This window comes from Haliaeetus albicilla, chromosome 9 (assembly GCF_947461875.1).
Source record: "Haliaeetus albicilla chromosome 9, bHalAlb1.1, whole genome shotgun sequence".
Classification (NCBI taxonomy): domain Eukaryota; kingdom Metazoa; phylum Chordata; class Aves; order Accipitriformes; family Accipitridae; genus Haliaeetus; species Haliaeetus albicilla.
In genome coordinates, this window is record NC_091491.1 from 17062278 (window position 1) to 17086478 (window position 24201).

A 24201-nucleotide genomic window follows, 5' to 3' on the forward strand; every position below is an offset into this window, starting at 1 on the left:
CTTGCAGTAGTTTTCTGCAAGAAGCAGTACTGGACTAACTCATTATTCCTATCGCCAGGGCTCCTCCACAACTCCCTCTTACAAGATCCAGCTTTTGGAGTAGCTCTGAGTCACTCCTGCTCCATTGCCAGCAGAGAATTGTGCTTAGAAAGGGCTGCAGTTAGAAAACTGGGAGTTCCACAAAGGTTATGCTCCTCATCTATTCCCTTTAATTCTCATGGCATAGTTTCTGAGTCTTGGGATAGACAGAAACTTCATTGGAGTCGAGGCATCATACAGTGTTTAATTAGTTTCCATTTTGTCTTGGAGGTGTCTATACTAATTTTATATAAAAAGCAATAGCACCACCTGATGGTTAAATAAATACATCTGTAGAAGGAGTTAGTTTTAGCAAGGTGCTCTTTGAGATGGTAGCTCTTTTCTCAATTGACTTAAAAGTAGAGGAAATGTTTCCTTACTTCCATGCTCTTCTGGCTGTTTTCCCCATCCAATTACTTTCTCCTCACCCTGGGACTAGCTGTTTCTCAATGACTAGTCTGTGTAAGGAATCAGTTGTGTTACTTGTGGCTGTTTGTGGCTTGTGTTTTCCCATTTGAATATCAGTTTTGGTTTCCTTTTCTCTAATGCAGTGCCAGCTGGGAGTGCTGCCTTTGGGAACAGGGAATGACCTTGCCCGTGTGTTAGGCTGGGGGTCTGCTTGTGATGATGATACCCAGCTCCCGCAGATCCTGGAGAAGCTGGAGAGGGCCAGTACCAAAATGCTGGACAGGTGAGTAACCATCACTAACATCCTTCCCACTCAAGAGCTGTGTGAAAATATCCTTCCAGGAGAACTGGGCAGTTCTTGATTCTGCCCAGCTGCTGGACTTCTTACTAATGCCAGTTAATGTTTATTCTTTGATAATCCTCTGTCACCCTTTAGCAACAAAAAGTAGTCTGGCTTTCTATGTCAGTGCTGCAGAATAGTAATGAGTGAAATTGTGTGATGTCCAGTGTTCCAGAGTTCTCGTCAATTGAATTTGTCAACCTTGCAGTCATGATTTCTGTTTTTAAGCTAATCTTTTTCTTGGTAAATTTGAACCAATTTATCTTGAGTTCGGCTTAGAAATGAAAGCTGAATGCAGAAATGGGCCTCTTTATCCCTAGTATTGATATTACCTATATATCTTTGTACATTTAAAAATGCTTCTTATCTTTAGAGTTGCGTCTTGGTATCTGTTATGTTGAATCAAGTAATGCCTGTAGAATTTCTGAGAGAGAGAGAGAGAAGAAGTACAGAGAAGTTCCTTGTGCTGTAGGATACTTGTTTGTAGTGTCGTCCTTCTCTTTTCCCCCAGTTCAGCTCCTCTGCAGTTCCGTTGCAACTCTCTGGCATCCTTACAGCAGTTATGCCCCTGCCAAAGTGCAATTTGTTCTGCTTTGAGGTTCTAACCTGTTATGTCCTTTGGATAAAGGACGAAATCATCTGCCTTGTAGTGACAAATATGATGCCTCCTTTTCAACAGGTGGAGCATCATGGTGTATGAAACCAAACTCCCTCGCCAGGCCTCCACTTCCACAGTCACTGAAGATTTCAGTGAGGATTCTGAGGTACCTTGCGAGATGCAGAGGGAAAAGGACTGGGAGCAATAGCCTCAGAATGGATGAGATAGGAGGCAGTGGTTGAGCTCAAATGGAGCAGTCTTGAGCCATGACTTGAGTGTAACAGGAGCTACAAAGATCTGGGGCTTTAAGTCAATGAGTATTATGGAGGTTGGGTTACCAGAGTCCACAACCATAATGAGGGATGAGAAGAAGATGCTTTGGAACAGGACAGAGAGGAAATTATTGACTTTTACTTGCTGCCATAACATCAAGTTATTGAAATTGTGGAAAGCTGCATAGCAGTCATAAAAAAACCAGTTTTAGATCCACAGTTGATTGGAGATTCTAAGAACTGCGCTGATGATGATTTCTAAGTTCAGAATTAGTTTCTTCATCAGATTTAGGTCTTTAATGAGTAACTGAGCCCTGGACCACAGAACTTTTCCAGGGCAAAAAGAACCTGTAGAATGACAGATACTCTCTGGGGACCCAGGGATATACAGCATGTGTTGTAATGTTGGGAAGCAGCACCCCAGTGGCTTGTTTCTGACTGTCACCAGGTGCAGAAGATTCTCTTCTATGAAGACTCTGTGGCTGCTCATTTGTCCAAAATTTTGACTTCTGACCAACACTCAGTGGTCATCTCCTCAGCCAAGTGAGTACTTAGAGGACAAGTTGCACAGTGAAAATCCTGAGACAATCCTTGCATCACTTTGTTTTCACTACCTTCTTTGCCTAGGGTGCTTTGTGAGACAGTGAAGGATTTTGTGGCTCGAGTAGGGAAAGCCTATGAAAAGGCAACGGAAAGCTCAGAGGAATCAGAGGTCATGGCCAGGAAGGTAAAATTGGAAAAATTGTTTGGGTTTCTACTTCTGAAGTGGAAAAACTGCTCTGTTTTCAGAGAATTAGGACAGCAGCAGTTCAGCAAGCACTAAAAGAATGAGCTACGCAGTCTACTGTTAGTTCTACTCAAATGTTCTTCGTCTTGTAGTGCTCTGTCCTGAAAGAGAAGCTGGACTCATTACTGAAGACACTGAATGATGAATCTCAAGCATCTTCATCTCTGCCAAACCCTCCTCCCACCATTGCAGAGGAAACCGAAGATGGTGATGGGTCAGGCAGTGCTTGTGATTCTTCTAGCGACCGGTCAGTGGGCTCGTCATGTACAGCAAGGCCCCAGATATTTCGTCCCCGAGAACAACTCATGTTGAGAGCCAACAGCTTGAAAAAAGCCATTCGTCAGATAATAGAGCATGCAGAAAAAGGTAACCTGTTAGGAGTCCTGCTTGTGACTTGCTACAGGCTCTTAAGAAGTATAAATTTCACTTATTCCAGAGGGGAGTAGGGTTCTTCATAAAAAAATAGCTTTCCTGAGCTGGAGAAGCTATTCAGTAAGCCTGGCTATTTAGTTTCAGTATCACCTCTGCCAAGCCCACCGATTTGAAACATTGCTTGGTAAATGAGCCTGAAGTTCAAGGTGTGTTCTGTCCTATGCAGCTGGTTTAGGAAGTTACTATCCTCCCACACTCTGTTCATTTGCATTTCCTGTCTGTCTCCACCCATACCACAATTGTGTCAGCGCAACTGTTTGTGTGGCCTTGCTGTAAAACAGATCTGAAAATACTTGAGAAGAAAGTATTTTAAGTATTTTAACTTGGATTGTTTCAGAAATCTCTTTATAGTAGAGCCCAGCAAAACAGTGCGGTGGTACAACTGCAAGAGAGTTCAGGAATTTCTTAAACTAGCTTTGTTGCTGGGAAAACATTATAATACTACACCCTGATGCAAATCAGTTCTGTTCAGATGTTAACTTCCTAGGCAGGTGACCCTCTTCACGTCTTGACCCTTATATCTCTCCAGCTACTCACACCCATAGCTCAAAGCTTCATTTCCTTCAAAAGGCATCTCCCAGATGTTAGTCATAAACTCAGTGGTTTAACTTAGACCAAAGGAAGTCCTTAACACCTTATCACTGGAGATAAAAGCATTGAAGTTGCAGGTGTGACGTCTATGCACACCTAAACATGCATTATGAACAACGGTGTAGTAAGTCACAGATCATTGCGATGTTGCTTGGATTTCCAGCACTGCAGTATTGTATAAAACCTATCCTGAGGGTGAAGTTATATGAGGTGATGGAAGTTGAGCAAACAGCCTGCTTCTGGTGAAGTAGGTGTCTTGACCTCACTGCTGCCCCACTTTGTTGCTGCTTACTTTATGCCAATTTGATGTTTGTTGGAGTTCTTTTGGAGCCCAACCAGTTTACTTAATCCAGCTGGGCTAGTGGGTTGGATTGCCTTGTGGATAGTTTTGATGAACTCTAGAGTCAGCACAAGGGATGGGAAGAGACTGAAAGAAGGGGGGGTCATCCCCCTGCAGAGGCAGTGAGGTGGTAGGTCAGCTCAGGGCTGTTCACATTGCTGTGCCCTGTGAAGGGTTGCTGGGGAGGAAGGCCTATTGATTACATGCAAAGGAGTTTTCATTTCTTCAGGTAACATGCTAGCATTGAATTCTTACCAGCTCTTGGGCAAACTCCAGTTACGTTTCAAATGTATTTTTTCAAATTCTCCAAGCTGTTTTTCCTCTTTGAAAGTACGTAATCTGATTCTTTCCCTTGTTTGTATTGTTTTTTTACCAACTGCTATTTTCTTCTTCCCGATTATATGTAAATGCTGTTTTCAAGTGGCTTATCCTATTGCCCCAGTACAGCTTAAGCAAACAGAAAATTCATTACATTTATCATTTAATGTCCATCTGTTTAGAATTTCTGGCAACATCTAAATGCAAATAAATGGAATCCCATCACCTGTAGCACAGTTGACATCTCAGGAAGCCTGAGTAGCATTAAAGGTGGACACTTTATTTAGAGCCTCACTGCTAAAGAGCTCAGCAAAGAAAACAGGAGGCTAAGCAAGCCCAGTTCCAAAACCTCTCCAGAGCAGAGCTTGGTTGAGACAAATGACAGAGGAAAGCTTTTTGTTATTCCTGTTCTTTCCTTTAAGGAATCAGGGCCTTTAGAGTCCCATCCTATTGTTGTTTACATCAGTGAGAGTTGTTCCTTGCTAGAAGAGCTGTGAGGCACTCACCTACTTTCTCTCGCCTTACAGCTGTTGATGAGCAGAACGCCCAGACCCAGGAGCAAGAGGGCTTCCTCCTTAGTCTCTCAGCCTCTGAAGAGGGCAAGGAGCTGAGGAACGAGGATAAAATCTCCCTGCAGTCATCACACAGCAGCAGCTATGGAGTGTCCAAGGGGAGAAGCCAGCGGAAAGGTACTGCTCCAGGGCTGCCACCATGCAGATCTTGCCTGCGAATTACAATTCTGTTAGTTGTAAAAAGTGAGGGAGGTGTTACGTGTATTAACTTCTAAGTTCTGTTTTTCTCTAATTTTTGAATGATTGCTCTTCAGATGCCAGGCCTTGCACGTTTCTATGCTCTAGTGTGTGCATTATACACCCCACTTTTCGCTACATCTCTGGTGGCTGGTCGATGATCTTAGCATATGGAGCCTAGGATGTAGAAATTTTATTGCACCTTAGCCAGTAATCCGGGTTTTCTTGGCTTTCAGTGCTTGGACAAGGATGGTCTTGAGCATTTTTCATGTCATCTACCTGATGACATTTCCCTATAAGCCCCTGCCATCCTTTGCAGATGTCAGAGAATGGAAGCCAGTTTGCTTTGAAAACTGTGTTATGTGAGTAATTTATTAGAGATCCCCGACCACTGCAAATATATTTGGAACTTATATGAGTATCGATTGCAAGCCAAATACCCTGTTCGTTGTGCTGCAGGCACCAGCTTTTTCTCATCTCCATTTCTAATATTTGCATGTGGCGTTTTGGTACCTCCAATCTGTGAGCTTTTCTGGCTGCACATATGCCACATGTCTGTCTCTTAATGACTGGTTCTGTTGACTCTTTGTACTATGGTGGCTAGAGTCTTTTGCTGTTGAGTGATTCCTAACCCAGTCTTGCTGTTTGGGCTGTGCTGCTATGTGTTGGTCTGAGTCATAGCATTATGTTTGTCAATAACCATGTTTGTGTTGTGTTTTACAGTGTCCAAGTCTCCTTGTGAAAGACTAATAAACAAAGGAAGTTTGTCACTGGGCAGCTCTGCATCTCTTCCTCCCCAGACAGGAAACCGGGACAACTTGCCAATGCTCAACACAAAAATCCTCTACCCGAGTAAGTGTAACACCCACCGCTTCCCATTGAGGCAGCCAACTGGAGTGTGGGTGACAGCAGTGCGGGCTGCAGTCTCCACATGGAAACATGAAATTGTCCTGCCTGATGTCCTTTTGTGCAGGGTCCACTTGGAGAGAAATCCGTTTGTGGATAACTTTTCACTAGGGCTGAAAAGTGGAGACTTGGAGGGAGATGTAATAGTTTCCAGTTTGTAGCCGAGACCTAGACACAGATTTTTAACACTGTGCAGTGACAGAATTTAGATGCCAACTGCAAGGAGATAGTGAGCTCAAAGTAACCTTGAGAAGGCTGATACAACGCTGCCGAGAGAGATTTCTGAAGGGAGCAGCAGTCTCTTCATGTGTAGGCTGAAGTCACTGGAGGTGCACAGACCCAGCAGAATTCCCACCTCCTACAGCTTATGTAGCAACTTCTCCCCATCACCGTGGTGCTGTCCTTCCATCTCTCCCCCCAAATTGCTTGTTCAAATTCTTTCTTCTGGAAGGAAGTAATTTCCTTTCTCTCTGAGAAAGCTGCTGTTTGTGGGTCACCAGCTAATAATTTAAGAAGCAGGAGGCAGTAATTCTTGAGCAACGGAGAATAACTTCAGCCCTACTCTTCTCTCTCTACTCATTGAAGCAAGGACATTCCATGTCTCACCTTGGAACAAAAAAGCTACTACAGTGAATACACTCCTATTTCCCATTTCCATGTGTCTGTACAACTGTGCTGGGGGCCTTAGGTGATACCCTGTCAATCAAAAACCCTGCAGGCAGCCCCAGAAACCCTTCTCCTTATCAAGAGAGCTAAGCCTTCTGGAGTGGAAGAAAGCGCTGTTGCTGTTTGCTTCCCACATTGAATGATAAGAGTTAATATATTCTGCCCTGTTGTCTTGTTCCTGAGATTGAAGTTACCTGTTTCCCGCTTGTTATTAATCACAGTATTTCCTGTGGTCAATTTTCCTACAGATATCCGTGCTGGCATGTCTGGTTCTTTGCCTGGGAGCTCTGTCATCAGCCGATTGTTGATCCATGCTGATCCCTTTAACTCTGAGCCTGAAAATCTGTGAGTATGCCCAGGAGGTTGAAGGGAGGGAGTGGGCATTGCCAAATGGACCTCAGCAGAGAAGCAGATTAGTTTATGGAGCTGAATAATGGACTGCAGTGGCCTGAGTTATGTAAATGAATTTACATAGGGTGCCTGTGAGGATTAGCTTATGTAGTTACACATGCAGTGACACATCTGACTCCTGGTAGAAGATTTTTAGGTTTTAGGTGAGAATGAAATCTAGATCAGTCTTCTCCCTAGACTCAGATGACTCTGGCTTCCAGTTAGACAGAAACCTGTGGGGGAATCACTACCCTTACAGCATGGAGGCCTGAGAAGGGTCATGGGCAGGGCCCAACAGGGGAGGCATTTGGGAAATATGATGTGAAGACTTTCTCAGGCTGTTTCTACTAAACTGTTTAACAGTAAAAATGCAATGATACAGACTTTTAAGTTTTTTTCATGCGGTTCAGTGCCCCTGAGATGAGTAGCTGACACTTTCAAGGTCATTTGTCAGGCTATCTGTAGGTAACACCTTTTATATATCTCTGTGTGTTTGTGTGTGTATCTATATATATATAAGCAATTAGCATTGCTAATGTTTTGTGAGACCTTTTACACAACGCCAGTGACCAGCATCATAGCCCTTAGTAAATGAAGTGTAGGCTTCTGAGTATGTATCTGTGGCAAGGGGAGAATTCCACTGCAAATCTTGTGGCTGTGAAGTCTTACAGACAGAGGCTACAGGCCAGGGACCTTTGCTCATCAGTAGCTACTTTTATGGTAATCCTTGTGGCTTTTAGGCAGTTCCCAGCAGTGCTTATCAGAGCACGTTGGCATACACCCTTCTTGTTCTTCACCTTTTTATGCAAAAGAATTATGAGGTGGCCAGAGGGGGCATGAGAGATGTATACCAAACAGTATGACTGGGTATGTTTTTGTTTGGCAGTGAATGTTACACAGAGAAGTGTGTCATGAATAATTACTTTGGAATTGGACTGGATGCAAAGATTTCTTTGGATTTCAACAACAAACGTGATGAGCACCCAGAGAAATGCAGGTGGGTTTGCCTTTGGCTGACCTTTGAATACTGCCAGAAGTGACTGAAACCACTTTATGTTTCTGTGTGGTTTTGAAGCCAATTACATACAAGCGTGCTGAATAGGTACATTGCCAATCTTGTCTGCATAATCCTCCTTCAAGGCCTGAAATCATGATGGAGGAGATAAGTTACTGATTTATTACTGATTCATTATGCTGTTGTGGCTAGTATAAGATCTTTGAGTAGCTACGTTGGTGTGGATTTAGTGCATTGGTTCTATTTACTTCATGATCTCACTCACAAATTTTTCTCGTGGACTAGCTATTTAGCTATGAGAGAAGTGCATCTCAGCTCTAAATGCCATGGAGGCTGATTTTGACCTTGATCCTAACTTAATATAAACCACAGGTTTTGGCATTTTGAATACCTGGGCAACTACAGGATGCTTTGTGTAGCCTGGAATGGATACATTTGCTATACTTGAGCTAATACAGCGAAATACTGTTGATGTCCTGGTGTGTAAGATTGACAAGTTCTGTGCCAGGGGAACCTGTGTATATTTCTGGTAGTGTGTGTTACTCAATCATCTTCAACTCCTACCTGACATTTAAAGGGGAATAGTTTCCTGGCACAAGCCATGACCATTTTGAGTGCTTTCCCCTTTTGGAAGCAAAGGACTTCTGTGTTTTAGGACGTAGGGGGTACCATTTCAATGTGGTTGTGGTTTTTTTTTTTTTCCTTCCAAGTGAAAACGTAAAGGCCTGTGCTAACTTTTTTCTCTTTTGATTTTCACCCTTAGAAGTCGTACTAAAAACATGATGTGGTATGGAGTATTGGGCACCAAGGAGCTGCTACACAGAACATATAAAAACCTGGAGCAGAAAGTCTTGCTGGAGGTGAGGAATTAGCATTCTCTTCTGTTGCTAAAACTGGGATGCCTAATTGCATCTACCTCAGACACTTTGACTTTGACATGGTGATTCTGTTTGGTGATATTAGGTTGTTTCACTTGCCTGCCTAATACAAGGTACTTGCTGCATCTCACCCTGAGCTAGCTAAAAGTGGCTTTGCCTGGTTCTGGAAGATAACAGGTGTTCTCAGCCTATAAGGGAAGTGTCGTCCTGCTGGAAAGTATTAGCTGTCCCCAGCTCAGTATTTGGCATAAATAAGATTGTTATGTTACACGTGATATCTCATGTGAACACCACATTTTAGATAGTAGGTGCAGTGGAAAGCTCTTAATCTAACTCTGCTCTAATGTGCATCAAACTGGAAAAGAAATATTCTTGTATGGACCACATACAACGTAAACAGGTAGCTTGTAGGAGGAGACCCTCATCACAGCAGACTGTGTAGGTGTTTCAGAAGTTTTATTCCCCTTTCTGGAGGAATAAACCAAGAGGGTTTGCGAAGCTTTTCAGGTGTGCCCTATTCCTGTTTGGGGAAAAGAAACAACAGTATCCATCCAAAACTGCCCTCTGCCAGAGGAGCAGTGGTTGATGAGACGCAAATGGATACATTCTACTCCATTAGGTCAAGAATAAACCTGAATTAGTTGATTACTAAGCTGTGCAGGCTGGTTTTTGTTCTTAGAGGATGTACTCTGGCAGGAGGGGCTTTCTCCTGCTGTGCTGAGAGTAATGTTGCCTTCTTTTCTGTACAGTGTGATGGGAGGCCAATCCCTTTGCCCAGTCTCCAGGGAATTGCCGTACTCAACATTCCCAGCTACGCAGGAGGCACCAACTTCTGGGGGGGAACCAAGGAAGACGATGTGAGTATTCTCTAAGGCAATCCAGGAAATGTTTTTAGTTACTGTTGCTTTTGAAGTCATAGCCCCTGAGAATAGTGCTTGGAAGAAGAGGGCAGGGGGCTTGTCTGCATGTACTTTCTCTGTGAAGTGGATGGGATACTGAAGTCTGGTCTTCAGCAGCTTTGCACCCAAGCAGTCTGTAGCAATTCAGAAAAAATAGAGGTGCTGTCCTGAGCTTTTGGACTTCTGGGAAGTGCTTTAGATTGACCTTCTCCCCTCAGGCTGCCTGAGAAGTAAAGCCCCTTGAAGACAAAGGGAGTTAGATCCAATCAGAAACATTGTGTTATTTGAGATGAAAAAGTGCCTACTCTTACAAGAATAAGTATTGCCTTGTAGCCTGCAACCTTTGTGTTAGCTGCCATTGGAAGCACAGTGGGAATATCAAGGCTCCTTTGTCTCCCTCTTAGCTCATGGCAAATCTTCACCTTCTGGCCTTGTTGTTAATTTTATACAGATTAAAAAGCATAATTGAAAGCCGACCCCCAAATCTTCACCAAGAAGCTCTCCAGCAGAGCTGTATGTCAACTGAATTCTCTCTCCCTTGTACCTGGCTAGACATTTACAGCCCCCTCCTTTGATGACAAGATTTTGGAGGTGGTAGCAGTGTTTGGTAGCATGCAGATGGCAGTGTCACGAGTGATAAATCTACAGCATCACCGGATTGCACAGGTATCAATTGCTTTTGTGAGCTCTTCTTGCCTCACCCACCTCCAGTTTGTGATGTTTATGCCAATTTCAGTCAGTAAAGCCTTCCTTTGTGCTCTCTCTTGTGCAAGGAAAGAGCATTCACCAGGGCTGAAAATGAGCATGTCCAGGGGCAATTTGGGCATGGAAATGTTTGCTAGTGTGCATTGTGGTAGGAGTTAGACCAGCAATTCAAATACAGATTTGTAGTCCAAAGATACAGCAAATGGTCCCAGCTGCACGAGGGCGAGGCATGCCCTGCCACCCAGGCACGTGTGCCTCTAGTACCACCAAAGCTACAGTACCCGGGGAAGTGCTTTGGAAAGAAAGCAAATGTCTCATGCTTTTGGAAAACCCAATATTTTAGAGCTTCTTTGACGCAGTCACTTCTTGCAGTGTCGGACGGTGAAGATCGCAATCCTGGGAGAAGAGGGAGTTCCTGTGCAAGTGGATGGAGAAGCCTGGATCCAGCCTCCGGGTTACATTTGGATTGTTCATAAGAACAGAGCACAGACCCTCACCCGAGACAGGGTAATAGCAGCCTTGCATACACTATGTAGTACATACATGTTTTGATGTCACGTACTCCTGGAGAGCGTGGTAACAGCCACACATGAAAGCTTATCTTTGTGAATGCAAGAAGCATATTTTGCTACACACCATAAAACTTTTTCAAAGGAACATCATTAAAATTGTATTCACCACTTGGGAAATCACATAAATAAGGTTGTTTATGCAAGCTTATTTTGCTTCCTTTTATAGGTGCCTTGTGTCAACATTTCTTAACACACTTGCATGCTGTTTTTCCCACAGGATGCATGCCTCACAGAGTGCTGTGGATTGTATAGATTCAGCCGTTCAATATTTTGATTTCTCATTATTGTTCAATATGTGGCTTATACCTCGTTGACAAAGTAGAGCAGTGTCTTATGCCTTGTTCAGCAGTGTGTGTCTGTCTCATCTCATAATTTTCAAATACATCTGATAAGTACCAGCACATAAGGAAGCATCCTTGCTGTTTTACTGTATTACTAAATGGTGGTAAGCCAAACGAAAGGATAAAGGGCTTGCTGTGCTGCAAACAGGCTTTATGGTTCCTCTCAACTCTGTAACTGTCCATGCATTAACAGTCCGGTTGATAGCAGTTCTTAATACTTTGCAGCATAACGCCCCTTTACCCAGCTTCCAGAGCAAATTGAAGTCCTGTGCAAAGGACTCACCTGCTTAATAACAAGAAAAGAGAAAACAATGAAGAGGGAAAATGGAAAGCAGCCTGATACAGGGCTGGGGCACATTGCCTGGCAGGAAGTTACAAGTATGATGGTATGAAAAGAAAGCAAAGGTGAGCGTACAAAGCCCCTGTCATGGTAGGACAGGGAAATACCCAAGACCCCTTGAGCTGGGAAAGAACAGTGAGTGTGGATCATAGAATCATAGAATGATTTGGGTTGGAAGGGACCTTTAAAGGTCATCTAGTCCAACTCTCCTGCAATGAGCAGGGACATCTTCAACCAGATCAGGTTGCTCAGAGCCCTGTCCAACCTCACCTTGAATGTTTCCAGGGATGGGGCATCTATAGCCTCTCTGGGCAACCTGTTCCAGTGTTTCACCACCCTCACTGTAAAAAAGTTCTTCCTTATATCTAGACTGAATCTACCCTCTTTTAGTTTAAAATCATTACCCCTTGTCCTGTCACCCCTTGATGCAAATGTTGTGGAGAGGAGGAGACGGGAACAGTGATACAGCGTTTCCTGGAGGGCAAGAGAGCTTCTGCAGTGTCACACTGAGACTTGGAGGGGGAGTGACTGAAGGAGATGGCACAAGAGAGCACGGGGGAGCAGGATTCCTGCTGTGATGGTGGGAGGGAGAAAAGGAGAGGCAACCTACACGTGGGTATGGTGGGAAAGTTGGAGTGAAGCACAAGAGGTAGAGAGGACACACAAGTCCCTAGTGAGCATGCTGTGTGTTGGCCTATCTGAAGCCATGGTTATGATGGTGCCATCCCACTCCTCATTGCCTGCAAACCTGGTTTTGCAGGCATGGAATTGCCGCTGAGGAAGAGGTTCCAGTTTTGCAGAGCAACATTCACCTTTTGTCTTGACTGTGGGCTTATCCTTATTTTTCCTCCTGTCCTTTGATCATTGTTGCACACTCCATCCTTCACAGAGCAAATCTGTCCTATGCAGTAGATGAAGTGGGGTCCTCTCTTCATGTCTGCGACCCTGTACCTTTGGTAGCATTTTTCAAATGTGATTTGGGATACTTAGTTTCCTAAACTGAAGATGGAAGAACTCAAATTCCCTCATGTGACCTCATCTGGACCGCTGAAGAATCATTAGCAAGGTTGAGATCAGCAGGTAGCTTGCACTGTGCCAACAGCCTGGTTTTGTCCTGTATGAGGAGCAGTAGGGGAAGGGAATGCTTTACCACAGGGCTTCACAGGTATTTGCAGACACAGGAGAATGGCATGTCCCCAGAACCTTGGGTCATTCCCAAAGGCAGTTGTGTTCTAGTGGACACTGGCTTTTCTGATCCGTCTGTCTCCTCTCTCTACTCTTAGTCCTGTGCTCCTTACCTAGTCTGTACTTATCTCATTTAACTGCCCAGGCCCAGGACCCATGACTACCATTTTCTTCCCCTTTCCCATCCACCCATCACAGTCAACCTCCTTTGCTTTTCTGGCTCCCCAAATGCTGATTTTTATTTTTTTTTTCCGTGAAAGCTTCACACCCCTGCTTGTTATCCTCATCTTCTTCTCTGAATTATTTTTCCTATTTCAGTCTTGCCCTCCCATAGTCCCTTCCCTTGTCTAACCTTCTCTCTTGCCATTTCTTGCACTCATTGATCTGTTTGCCCTTGCCTTGAGGCTTTGTGCGTCAGTTTTCATTCTCACCATATCCAGTTTTGATCCTTCTGTATTGGATGTTTTGCTTCTTCCTGTACCACTAGTTGATGCCAGCAGGATTATCAATAAGGGTGCAAGTGGGACAGGTCCTAGCTCTGAGTTCAGCTGCTTGTCCCACCAGTTACTGGGGAAGCCCAGTTTATTTCCAGGTAAGGAGGAGCCTTGAACTTTTTTAATTTCCAGCTCTGAGATGTCACAGTAATACTGAAGTGTAGAGGCAGTATAGCTACTCAAAGAAAAGGCTGCCACCAGTAGGGAATTGGTGGACTTTGCTACTCTGGCCCTCAGAATTGGCCTAGCAATTTTGACTAAAACTAGGCTTAAGCAAAAATTAAGCCAAGGCAAGCATGTGACATGGAAAACTTCACCCCAGACAGCTAGTTAGCAAATTTAGCAGCAGCTGAACAACTGGGTCCTGCAATGAAAAGTGTCTATACCAGATCTACATGTTTTACAGGCATAGACACAGCCTTTTTTTTTTTTTTTTTATAGGAGTTTTGCAAGTATCTTATGGTTTGTTTGCTGTGTTTTTAGGCATTTGAGAGCACCCTGAAGTCCTGGGAGGACAAACAGAAGTGTGAGTTGTCCCGACCCTCCTCTTTCTCTCTTCAACCAGAGATCATGTCCGAAGAAGAATCAACCCAGATCAACCAGTTTGGTCAAGCTGCAGGTGCTCTGATCCACAGGTGGGACTCAGTTTGCTTTTGGTGAATGGAGCCATACTTTGGTGCCTGAAATTCTTGTCCTACTCCCTGTTCCTGGAGATGTGTCTGTTCACTCTTACCTTCTGCAGTGCTGGTCCATGTCACTGGGGGTGGTAGCGTCATTCATTATGCACTGTCCCAGCTACATGAGGACTGCAGTTGAATAAACTTTCTTAGGGTCATTGTGAACAAAAAATGTTACTTTCATGAGAAAATATGGATCCTTTAATCCTGAAAGAACCCGTTATCTTTGAATGCCAATGATTTTTATCAGAAATTAAACAAAGGCCTCTCTAGGAGCTCAGATGACAGGTTGGGTTCTTGTAACCCTGATGCCCAGCAGAGATTTCTGGAAAAAGTCACTGTATGCTCATCTGCTCATCCTTTAGTCGGACATTCAGCTCTTTGGTCTAGGCCTCTGAGAGAAAATTCCCAGACTCACATCAGAGAAGTGTTAATTAAACTGCCATACGTGCAGCTGCCTTTCACATCACTATGGCCGTACTAAAATGTCTAGGTTGTATTTCAAACTGATCCCAACTTGTGTGCAGAATTGAATATGCACTTGGAGTTGTGCATGTGAAATCTGCCTTGCTTTGCCTATGCATGCTCACTACAGCAGGGAGAATTGCCCTGCTTTGCCAGAGGCTGTGCCCCTCCCATGCTTTATCCCTGCTCTTGTCACTCAGATGGGTATTAAAAGGAGATACCCAGTCAGAAAAGATCTCCTGCTTTGAGCATATGCTGATGCAATCTGTAATTCTCTCTTTAGCATTCGCGAAATAGCCCAATCCTATCAGGACATGGAACAGGAGCTTGCCCATGCTGTCAATGCCAGCTCCAAGTCTATGGACAAAGTCTACGCTAAATCCAAGTCTACAGAGGTACTTCACTCACTTGGCATCTCCCATTTTGTCCTTGTTCCATAGCTCTTGGTTTTCCTTTCTCATTGACCAAAAGTAGGCCTTGCTTGTCTAAGACTTCTTCCTTTTGACTGCTCAGACCTCTGCATTTCCAGGCTTAATTTGCGCATGAATTGCTTCCCTGCAGGGTCTGAACTGCAGCCTTGTTGTAGAGATGGTGAATAATGTCAAAGCCCTGCATAATGAGACAGAGCTGCTGCTGGCAGGCAAGATGGCGCTGGTAAGAAGCTCAAAGCAGGAGTAAAGCAGCCTCTCACTTTCTCTCCTCTCCTCTCCTACTGTTGCCTTGGCAAGCAATATTTTGCTGGTCTTGGTCTTCTTTGTCTTTGTAATAAGTCAGTTTAAATGTTAATCGTCCAGAAATTAGGATGGTGTTGCTACGTAGGCATGATGAGCAGTCAAGCTAGCTTGTGTGGAGTTTGGAGCTCAGAAAAGTTGAAAGTCGTTTACTTGGTAATGTCCGGGCAGAGTGCCTGCTGTGCATTTCCTTTTAAAAGGAGGAACTGCTTTGCTAGCTAGGAATTTCAAGGCAGGGGCGTGACTATGTGTTCCACCATATGACTTATAACTCTGCTTTGCTTCCATTTCTGATCCAGCAATTAGATCCTCCACAGAAGGAGCAGCTCCAAGCAGCCCTGGCAGACATGGACCTCCAGCTGAGGAAACTGGCAGACATCCCATGGCTGTGGCAGCTTATGGAGCCCTGTGATGAGGAGGTGAGGAGGACCAAGGCTGTATTTCCCTAGCTGTTCTCTTTTTCACTAGTTGACTGTGAGTGTTTGACTTCCTGTGAATATACGACTGATGTGAGAAAAAAATCATTAAGAAGGAAGCTTGTCTCCCCAGGGCTAAAGAAAGTAATTTCCTGCTAAGGTCCCTTGACTGACGTGGGATCGACTTTCTCTGTTTCCTTTCCTGTCTTGATCAGAATGAGTTCAGAATTTTTTTTTCCTCTCTTACAAGGTCATGGAGCTGAGCTTGACAGTACTTGTTGCTCTTGGTCTGTTCCAATCAATTTATGACTGTTTGCCTGATACTCCCTTTTTGTTCTTACAGAACCAGATGCTGGATTATTCTAAACGCAGCCGCAGTGGCAAATTCCGGCTGGTGACCAAGTTTAAAAAGGAGAAGAACAACAAAAATAAGGAGACTCATAGTAGCACGGGATTGCCGGGTACCAAGTCTGCTCATTCATCGTGTGTCTTTGTCACACCACTACCTGTTCTCTGTCTGTCTGTTTCCTCTCATGTTCTCTCCTTCTTCTGTTTCAAGTGCATCTGCATTTTCTTGGAGGTCTATTCTGTCTTTTTCATATGGCAAAGTAGCTTATTGCTCCATTCTGTCTAAGCGCTGATCCCCCAGTACTACACAAATGTTCCTGAGCAGAGACAGGAAGTACCCTCTGAAGCATTCTGCCTACAACCAGACATTTTCAGGGATATTTTAAGGGGTGCTTAGTGAAGTGAATTTGAGGATTTTGGCATTTTAGGTATTAAAATGACTGTGGGGCCCAAGTCCGCATAACTCCAGTCTTTTCACTGCTAATTCTCTGTGATATGGTTAATGATGTTTTTCTCATTGATTCACCCTCAGGCTTTAATCAAGTTTCATGTCTGATTGGCTGGGGATCAGCATCACCACAGGTGCACCCTGACCTTTAATCCTACTGGTCAGTAGATAAAAACTGTCCATGAATCAACAAATTGCCATTCAAGACATTTCTCTCCAATTGGGTTAGTTGATTTTTGGTTTATACTCTCCTTACGAAGACTTTCTTCTAAAATTCAGAAGTACTACCTGTTCTGTGGGCTCCTGGGTCCTGTCCTCTGCCATGGAGTTGTGGGTACAGTCTCCTTCTGTCTGATAGGCAGGTGCTTGCTCATTGCCTCCCAGAACTTGGGATCTTTATTGTTCTCTTATTCAGAGGCTGTGCAAGAAGGTGGAAGTCTAAACTCTTCCTCTCTCCCTCAGACGTGGGGGAGAGAGGTTACCATTTTGGTTACTGAGCCCAAGTGCTTGTACATAATAGCAAATTAATTTGTGCTTGATTCTTCATGATGTATTTTATGAATCTGTTGTTTTGTAAGCAGAGGAATATCAATGAACTCACTCTTCTTAAACATGGGGGTAAACTTTAAAAAGCACATCCAGTCCCATCAAAACAAACATGCACTTCCTCCTGGCTTTACTGCGGCTAGCCTCTGCTTAAGAGAACAGCTCTTACCTTTCTCTGCACTACCTCCTTTGTTTGAGACTGTAGGTCATGCTACCAGTCCTTGCCCTCCCCTTGGTTTGAGGCTGTGGTACTGCTTACCCTCCTTCTCTGGCACTGAGTGCTGATGGTGTCCTCATCTCTTGCTGTCTTCTGGGGTTCTGGGTACTCAATGCACTCCTGCTTTTCCATCTCTAACAGTTCACCTCTGGGGAACGGAGGAGGTTGCGGCCTGGCTTGAGCATCTCAGTCTTTGTGAGTATAAGGATATCTTCATCCGGCATGACGTCCGGGGCTCTGAGCTCCTGCAACTCGAACGGAGGGACCTCAAGGTACTTTCATGATTGACTCATGAGAAATAGCCAGCTGCATCTGCATGACCTTCTGTGCTGAATGTGCTTGGAAGTGGTCTGCCTGCTGTTCATTCCACGTTCCTTGGCAAGATGAACCGGTTCATTGTGGCCTCGTTTTATTTTCTCACCATTTCAGGTCACCTGATTTTTAATAGCAGGGAGGTAGAACAGCTACTTGAGGGACCAGCTGCCCAACTCTGCTGCAGCTTCCTGGAGATATAATACAGTCCAGCATGCAGATTGCAGATAGTGCTCTTGAGAGTCTCTGATTTTAACGATGGAATGGAAGTTTTCAACTTCTCAGCTACCATACCATCTTTGCAGAACATGCTGTGATTGGGAAAATTTGGTTCTTAACGTTGTAGTGACTGGACAAATAGATCATCGCGCTCCTTTGTTGCAAGAAAAAAAAATATTTTGGCTGCTAGATGGAGAGAATCTTTTAAAATAGTGCTTGGTAACCATATTGCACTACTATTCATCTCCTCACGAGGAGATGCTTTCTCTACAGAGAAAAATTGAAAGTGGTGGTTCTTTGCAAGAGACTTGTGTCATCATTCTGGTGACTTGCATATAGCAGAAAAATACTTTGTTGTAAAGTAGTGCATGGCATTTGTTGAATGCCCTTGGATCTTCATTTGTGATTTTGACCATCTTCCTGTTCTGAGGTTTGCTGTAATCTGTGTAGCTGATTGCTCTCCATGCCATCCAGCTACAGGGTGTGTTTTGTTGCATGGTACACAAGTGTTCACACATTTATTTGATGTGACTGGTTGGTTCTTCCTGCATGTTTTAGCTGCTAGCTTAGGTCCTTGAGATCTGTATGCTCCCTCTGTTTCTGGCTAATGGTCTGCAGTTGTTTCTCTCCATTACTCTGTGCCTGCTCTGTGTTCATTACCTTGTCATGCTGTGATAGCTTTTTGACACATGGTTTGAGGTTCCATATATAACAATCAGGTTTGTAACCTTTCTGCTTGGTTTCCTCCTCTCTGTGTAACTGGCTGACTAGTTCGTAACCACTGCTTGGCCACCTGGAATTTCCTTCCGCCTTTCTCCTAAGGTAAGGTTTTCTCTTTTCTTCCAGGACCTGGGTGTGACCAAAGTGGGTCACATGAAGAGGATACTGCATGGGATCAAGGAGCTGAGCCGGAGTACTCCTGGCAGCGAGGTTTAGCCTCTGTTTTCACAGCCTGTGTCTACCATTCCCCCTAACTGCACAGCAGTCACCTCACAGAGCAGATGTGCTCACAACTGTCTCTACTGAACAGCCAAATTGTAGCTGTTCAGAGCTCATATCAACCAAGCATGGTGCTACCTTTCTTCCTGTGGGGTACGGTTGCATCCAGTCAAGAGGCACCTTATCTGCGGTCAGGCAGAGGCTCCCAGAAGAGAACTCACTTTCTATTTGAAGAACCATGTCCTCCGATGTGGGAAGCTCTGGTTCCAGTGACAATGCAGGCCTCCTGAGAATTGCAACACAGCTACCTTTACTGGATAACTTCATCACATTAGAATTATTCAGGGCAAAAAATATATTGGCCAGTCTTAGTTCAGGAGCATCTGACAGTCTTTTCAGACCCAAAACTTCTCTGCTCATCTGTGTGTCACACCTGTATCATAGAGCATTTAAGTGGGACAAAGCTTGTCCTTGTGTTTTACTAATGCCTTTTTCATCCACCTGTAGTTGCATGTGATTTGCATCAGAAATTCAAAGCCAGTACAGACCTCTTGCCAATGAATACCCAGTGATTCTCACTCACTTATGCCTTGCAACAAACAATGCATGTATTTCAAACAGTGGTTTGCACCAGTTTGTGGGGTCTTCTGCTGGGCCTCTTCCAGCCAGTGGCAATGGTACAACCTTTAGGTTTTCAGGCATCACAAACAATTGTTCAGAAATTCCTGGCAGTAAGAAAAGACAAAATTCTGGAGAGCCAAAAGATTACAGGAGATCAGCTCTGACATACTCCCTTCTGAATTCATCTTCAGGAGACCAGATAAAAGGGAGAGGAACAATAACTAGCTGTTTGGGCTGTGTAAGAAATGTAATGTAAAATGGAATGAGATGCGGAGCAATTTGCTCTGTCTTGGTCAGGGAAGCAGCATGACTGGCAATGGCCAGGAGTGGCTTCCTTCCCATTTAGTGCCACCTTCATGACCACAGACAACAGAGCTGTTTCTTTACTTCAACTTGCAGTGCAGAAAACTATTTCTGTCACAAAAGATATGATTTGTCTGTAGTACTTGCATCTTTTCACCTGTCTTGGTTCTAGTGACTTTTCCACCTTACTACTTTCTCTTGCTGCCTTGCTTCTTCACTCCAAGGTGGATACCAAAAGCTTAGGGTGGCTCAGCCTTCTTGGGTTGTACCCCTGAGAGAGCTATCGTGTGCTGTCAAACATCAGGGCTTCTATAAGGGCACTGAGAGAAGGAGGATTGTTACTGACCAGATGAGCATCATAATGAAAACGGGAGTATGTTGGTAAATTGCCTTTGGTACCACCAGCAGTGGAGCATGGAAAAATTAGTGCCTCTGAATCAGAGTTCCTAGACGGCCTTCAAATTTCCACTGTATTGCCTGACCTCAGTCAGGTGACTGTTAAAGCCCGAAGACCAGCATGCATAGTTGTATTGCCATGTTTATCACTGCAAAGGGAATTTGGGAACGTTCAGTGCTGTAAAGCTGGAGAAATAGCAGGAATTTTTAATTACTTTGTCATTTTGTATGTATTTATTTTTTTTTATTATTACAGAATGGCACCTGTCTCGCTATGGCTGCAGACAGAAAAATGGCCACATACACAGTGGCATAAAAGATAATTTCCTGAGGACATCATTCTTCTTTGTTATTTGTAAAGATTTTATCAAATTGACATCAGCTCTCTAGTCTAGCAACAGTCAGTCAAGTTATTTTATGTAAAGACTTGTCAGCTTAAAAAGGTTATGGGCTGATTTCATGTTGTGCAAACTCCATTGCATTCTTTAAGATTTCACCAAGGATTATTCTGACTCTATCTGTCTTTAACTAGTTGTCATTCACCCACGTTTCCTCTCAGCCTAGCAAGTGACAGGGTTTGCTCATGAGAAGTTAACAGAAGACTAAACATGCTCGATCCAGCTAGCAAAATTTCTCTTGTAAATACTGCAGGGACTGAGCAAGAAATATGTTCAGCTTTGCTCTGAATTTGTTTCTGCTATCTATACATTGGCAATTGCTTGCATAGTGACATTTTTTCTTTATCAGTACAGCCCCCCTGCCACTGTATTGAATTCCTGAGGTATCAGATGGATAAGAATTGTAGACATACTGTGTTCTCCTACTTGCTCGTTGAGGCATAGAGTAGCATCTGCATGAGAATGAGGAGAAACCTCCACTAAGGAGAGCTCCAGGATGCAGCCATGCTCGCTGATAACAGTAAGTTGCAGCCCACTGCCTGTCCCCAGGAGTGTTGCATGGTTAGGACATGTGTGTGCTTGCTGAGGAGAGAGCAAGCAGGGAGCACAGGGCAGGTGATAACTCTGAAGAAGAGGCAAGATCTGTGTTTGTTCCTGTACATGGTGAAGAAGCTGTTCTTGCTGTGAAGTTTCTCCAGGCAACCTCATGGTTAAAAATGTATAAACAATATGCACTTGCCTTGCTTGCATAATTCCTGGGGGGTTAAATTCTTGCCTCAATAGAAGCAGCTCCTCTCTACTCTTCCTGCTCAGAGTACCAGGGGAATCCAAAGAGTTTATGGATCCAGGCATGTTCCTTAATTTGTGCCAGATCTGTAGAGGCTTGATGGCCATTAGCCATCTGCTATGAGCGATGATGCCTGCACAGACCCATGTTCATTTCTTTTATGATATGTCATGTTGAGGGGTTCAGATCCTTTTTGTGTATGTGCACATTTTATCAAAGGGTTCATAGCCAGTATATTCCTGTCTGTTGCTCACTGGAGGCAGGGAGGGAGTTCTACCTTCTTTTAGGAGCTAGAAGATGGGATCAATCCACATTTAACCTGAGTGCCTTTGAATATCTATTAAGGTTTATATCTAATTAAAAGGGTCATAGCTCTGTGCATCTCACTGGGAGTAATGCAAATTTCTGTTGCAGAGATTTTGTGACTAAATGAGGACAGTTTGTGTCAAACGTCAGTGGGAGCTGTCTGCAAAGTAGGGAGCCAGGCTGAACTTCTCGCTACATTATTCCAAATTCCTCTTGTGGCATCTGATAATTTTTTGTGGGAGAGAAACACAGGAAAAACAATTAGTAAAAAAATCTGCTGCCTTGCCAAAAAAGAGACTCTCCTGCAGTCTCAGGTAAAACACCAGCTTGAGAGAAGCTAGAACTGCACATGTCATGCATATGTTTAGTCTCTTAAAAAATGCTACTCATGTGAAAGCTGTGTGGGACCTTCTGTTTATCATCCCTCACCCTTGGCAGTGATGCTGGGACAGTGTCTGCAGTGAGCTGGGCATATGGTTTCTTCTGCTAGGAAGAGGTTTCAGTACATTGTCTCACATTCTGGCACTGCCCTGGATATTTAACTTTAATGGCAGATTCCGGAGATAATGTACCCTGTGTTAGGATGTTTCGGTTCAGTGGGAGTGTATGCAATGGAGACTCGAGGGATGTTTGGCCCGTGAAGCAGCTGTCGGTGGCGTCCTGCTCTGGGCTACCTTCGGGAGGGCTGTTAGCACTAATGCAGTCTTTCTGGTTTTGCTTGTGGGATCTTAGTGCTGAGAGCAGGTGTCCGCTGCTGCAGCAGGAGCCTGCTCTTTGCAGCAGAAGGGAGCCGTGCTGCTTGGTGCCTAGAGGTGCTGGCCTGGCCACGCCGCACAAGAGCTGGGCACCCGGGAGCCTCCAGCTCTGCTGAGGCCTTCAGTGCCAGTCCTGGGAATGTTTCTGCACCCAAATCGTATGGAAAGCTTTGTTCATTGTTTTAGTATTATTTTAAAATGTGCATACTATCTATGTGATTTAAAAAAAGACTGTTTACACAAAATATTTTGTATCTTAAGATGTGTGTACTGTAAAAAGCAAAAAAAAAAAGGAAAGGATGAAAAAAGATGTTTTTCTACAACTGTCAGCAGTGACTGCATGTCTATATCATCGTCCACCGATTGTTGTTCCTCAGGGGTCTCCCCGCCATTCCTGTGATCCTGTCAAAAGCATAGGGAAGCAAGTGAATCCCTGTGCAGTCTTGGGAAGAAGGTTTTGTGCCTTAAGAATGGGACCTGCTTCCCTGCTATTTATTATGTTAATTTATACAGTGATTACCATGGAAATGTCTCTTGTATTTTTTTGTATATAGTTTACTGTTGATTGTTGTAAATAAGTTTTTCTTGTATATAAAGTAAACATGTTTCTGAGCTTCCAGTAAAGATTCTCTTTTACTGATTTCGTTGTGTGAGGGGGCTGCAGTGCCCGTCTGGTGGGAACCAGCTAATTAAAATCTGTGCTGTGATAAAATGCCTTTATCTGGAATTGCATCAGAGTTCAGAGCTGTTCCTTAGAGCGGAGTGAAATGGTAAACGTGATTGTTGTAGATTAGTTTTGTAGCATTTCTTTGCATTGGTTTAATTGGCATGGAGTAGAAGACATCATGTAGATTATTTTTATTAGCTGTATCTCTGCAATGAACAAAAGAAGAGATGTTTTAAACATGGTGGTTCTGCTGCTGCTCATCCTGATCATAGCTCCACTGTCTGCAAACCCACAGCTAGATGGGAAGACACTCAGAAACTCAGCAGGGTATTTGTTAGTTAACCTCCATGTGCTTGTAGACCTCTAACCGTGTGGTGTGGTGTGACCACGTCTTCCAGGTCATGGTGGTGCATTGCCTTGATGAGACGGGAACAGTTGTTTCTCTACTCTGCTTGTGCCTCTGTGCATTTAGTTTATTGCAGGCAATATATACAGTAACTGGAAAAGTGAAAGTGCATTTCCAAAAATGTAGGAGAAACGAGTTTTCTCATGAAATGTAGAAATTGACTGCCATAAAATGACGCCTGTAAACTCAAGACTAAAAGATTTGGAGATGTTTGAGTGAGCAGTCCATGGATTGGATTGTGATGAGCTTTCTTTTCTATCTGTGCAGATTGATGTGTTTGTAAGATGCTGACAAGAAACTTTCAGCAGACTAATTTCAACTGAGAGGATGCTCATAGAGTTCCATAGTACTGGTGCAAAGTAAATGGAAAGTAACTTATAATGGTCGTGAATATTTTCTATGTGAAAAAGACCTTTGTACTTGATAGTTAAACTGAAGGAATTACTTTGTCTTTGTGTGGAGAGAGTAGTTCATGTGACAGGAACATAAGAAACCGAAGTAATGTTATATACTGTTGCAAGATGAAAATGTTAAAATTGATCATTAAAATATTAGTTACCTAGTCCTATTAATAAGAAGAAAAGAAAGATCATTGCATTTGCTCACACACGTGCCCGACCTGGGTGTCAGGCTCTGCATTAAGTAGCATTACAGAAAACATGCAAAGAAAGCAGCAGCAGAGAGACAGAAGATGTGTGTACTCCTCTGATACAGGTAATTAATTTTGGCCTTTTTTTTTAATTTATGTGGCAGAAGCCAATAGCAAGAAATTCTTTGCCCCACTCAGTGTATCATTACTGGGGTATCAGACCTCCTGATCAGGGCTGCCATCCTCTTGGTTTGACTGATAACTACTCAATGGGTCTTGGGAGGGTGGAGCGGGTAGGGAGCGAGGTGTCCTGTAAAGATTATGAAGTACCAATGAGTTGTTTTTTTTAAA

The 24201-nt window shown here is 43.8% G+C and overlaps 1 protein-coding gene across 11 annotated transcripts in view; it reads left to right on the plus strand.

Annotated features, from left to right (window-relative positions):
• The window catches only part of DGKD (diacylglycerol kinase delta), a 61805-nt gene extending 38993 nt beyond the window's left edge, over nucleotides 1-22812 (plus strand). For 9 of the 11 annotated variants that reach the window (XM_069791913.1, XM_069791914.1, XM_069791920.1 and 6 more), the window contains 20 exons: nucleotides 630-769; nucleotides 1506-1590; nucleotides 2145-2239; nucleotides 2324-2423; nucleotides 2576-2849; nucleotides 4692-4853; nucleotides 5637-5765; nucleotides 6734-6830; nucleotides 7762-7872; nucleotides 8654-8750; nucleotides 9518-9625; nucleotides 10220-10333; nucleotides 10745-10879; nucleotides 13788-13939; nucleotides 14730-14841; nucleotides 15008-15100; nucleotides 15477-15596; nucleotides 15937-16054; nucleotides 17294-17424; nucleotides 18530-22812. In XM_069791913.1, the coding sequence (XP_069648014.1) occupies nucleotides 630-769; nucleotides 1506-1590; nucleotides 2145-2239; nucleotides 2324-2423; nucleotides 2576-2849; nucleotides 4692-4853; nucleotides 5637-5765; nucleotides 6734-6830; nucleotides 7762-7872; nucleotides 8654-8750; nucleotides 9518-9625; nucleotides 10220-10333; nucleotides 10745-10879; nucleotides 13788-13939; nucleotides 14730-14841; nucleotides 15008-15100; nucleotides 15477-15596; nucleotides 15937-16054; nucleotides 17294-17424; nucleotides 18530-18619 (2463 nt within the window). In that variant the 3' untranslated portion in view covers nucleotides 18620-22812. Of the gene's footprint in view, nucleotides 1-629; nucleotides 770-1505; nucleotides 1591-2144; nucleotides 2240-2323; nucleotides 2424-2575; nucleotides 2850-4691; nucleotides 4854-5636; nucleotides 5766-6733; nucleotides 6831-7761; nucleotides 7873-8653; nucleotides 8751-9517; nucleotides 9626-10219; nucleotides 10334-10744; nucleotides 10880-13787; nucleotides 13940-14729; nucleotides 14842-15007; nucleotides 15101-15476; nucleotides 15597-15936; nucleotides 16055-17293; nucleotides 17425-18529 lie in introns of those variants that run through there. The other 2 variants (XM_069791915.1, XM_069791924.1) reach the window with 2 other exon arrangements.
• The last annotated feature ends 1389 nt before the right edge of the window (nucleotides 22813-24201 follow it).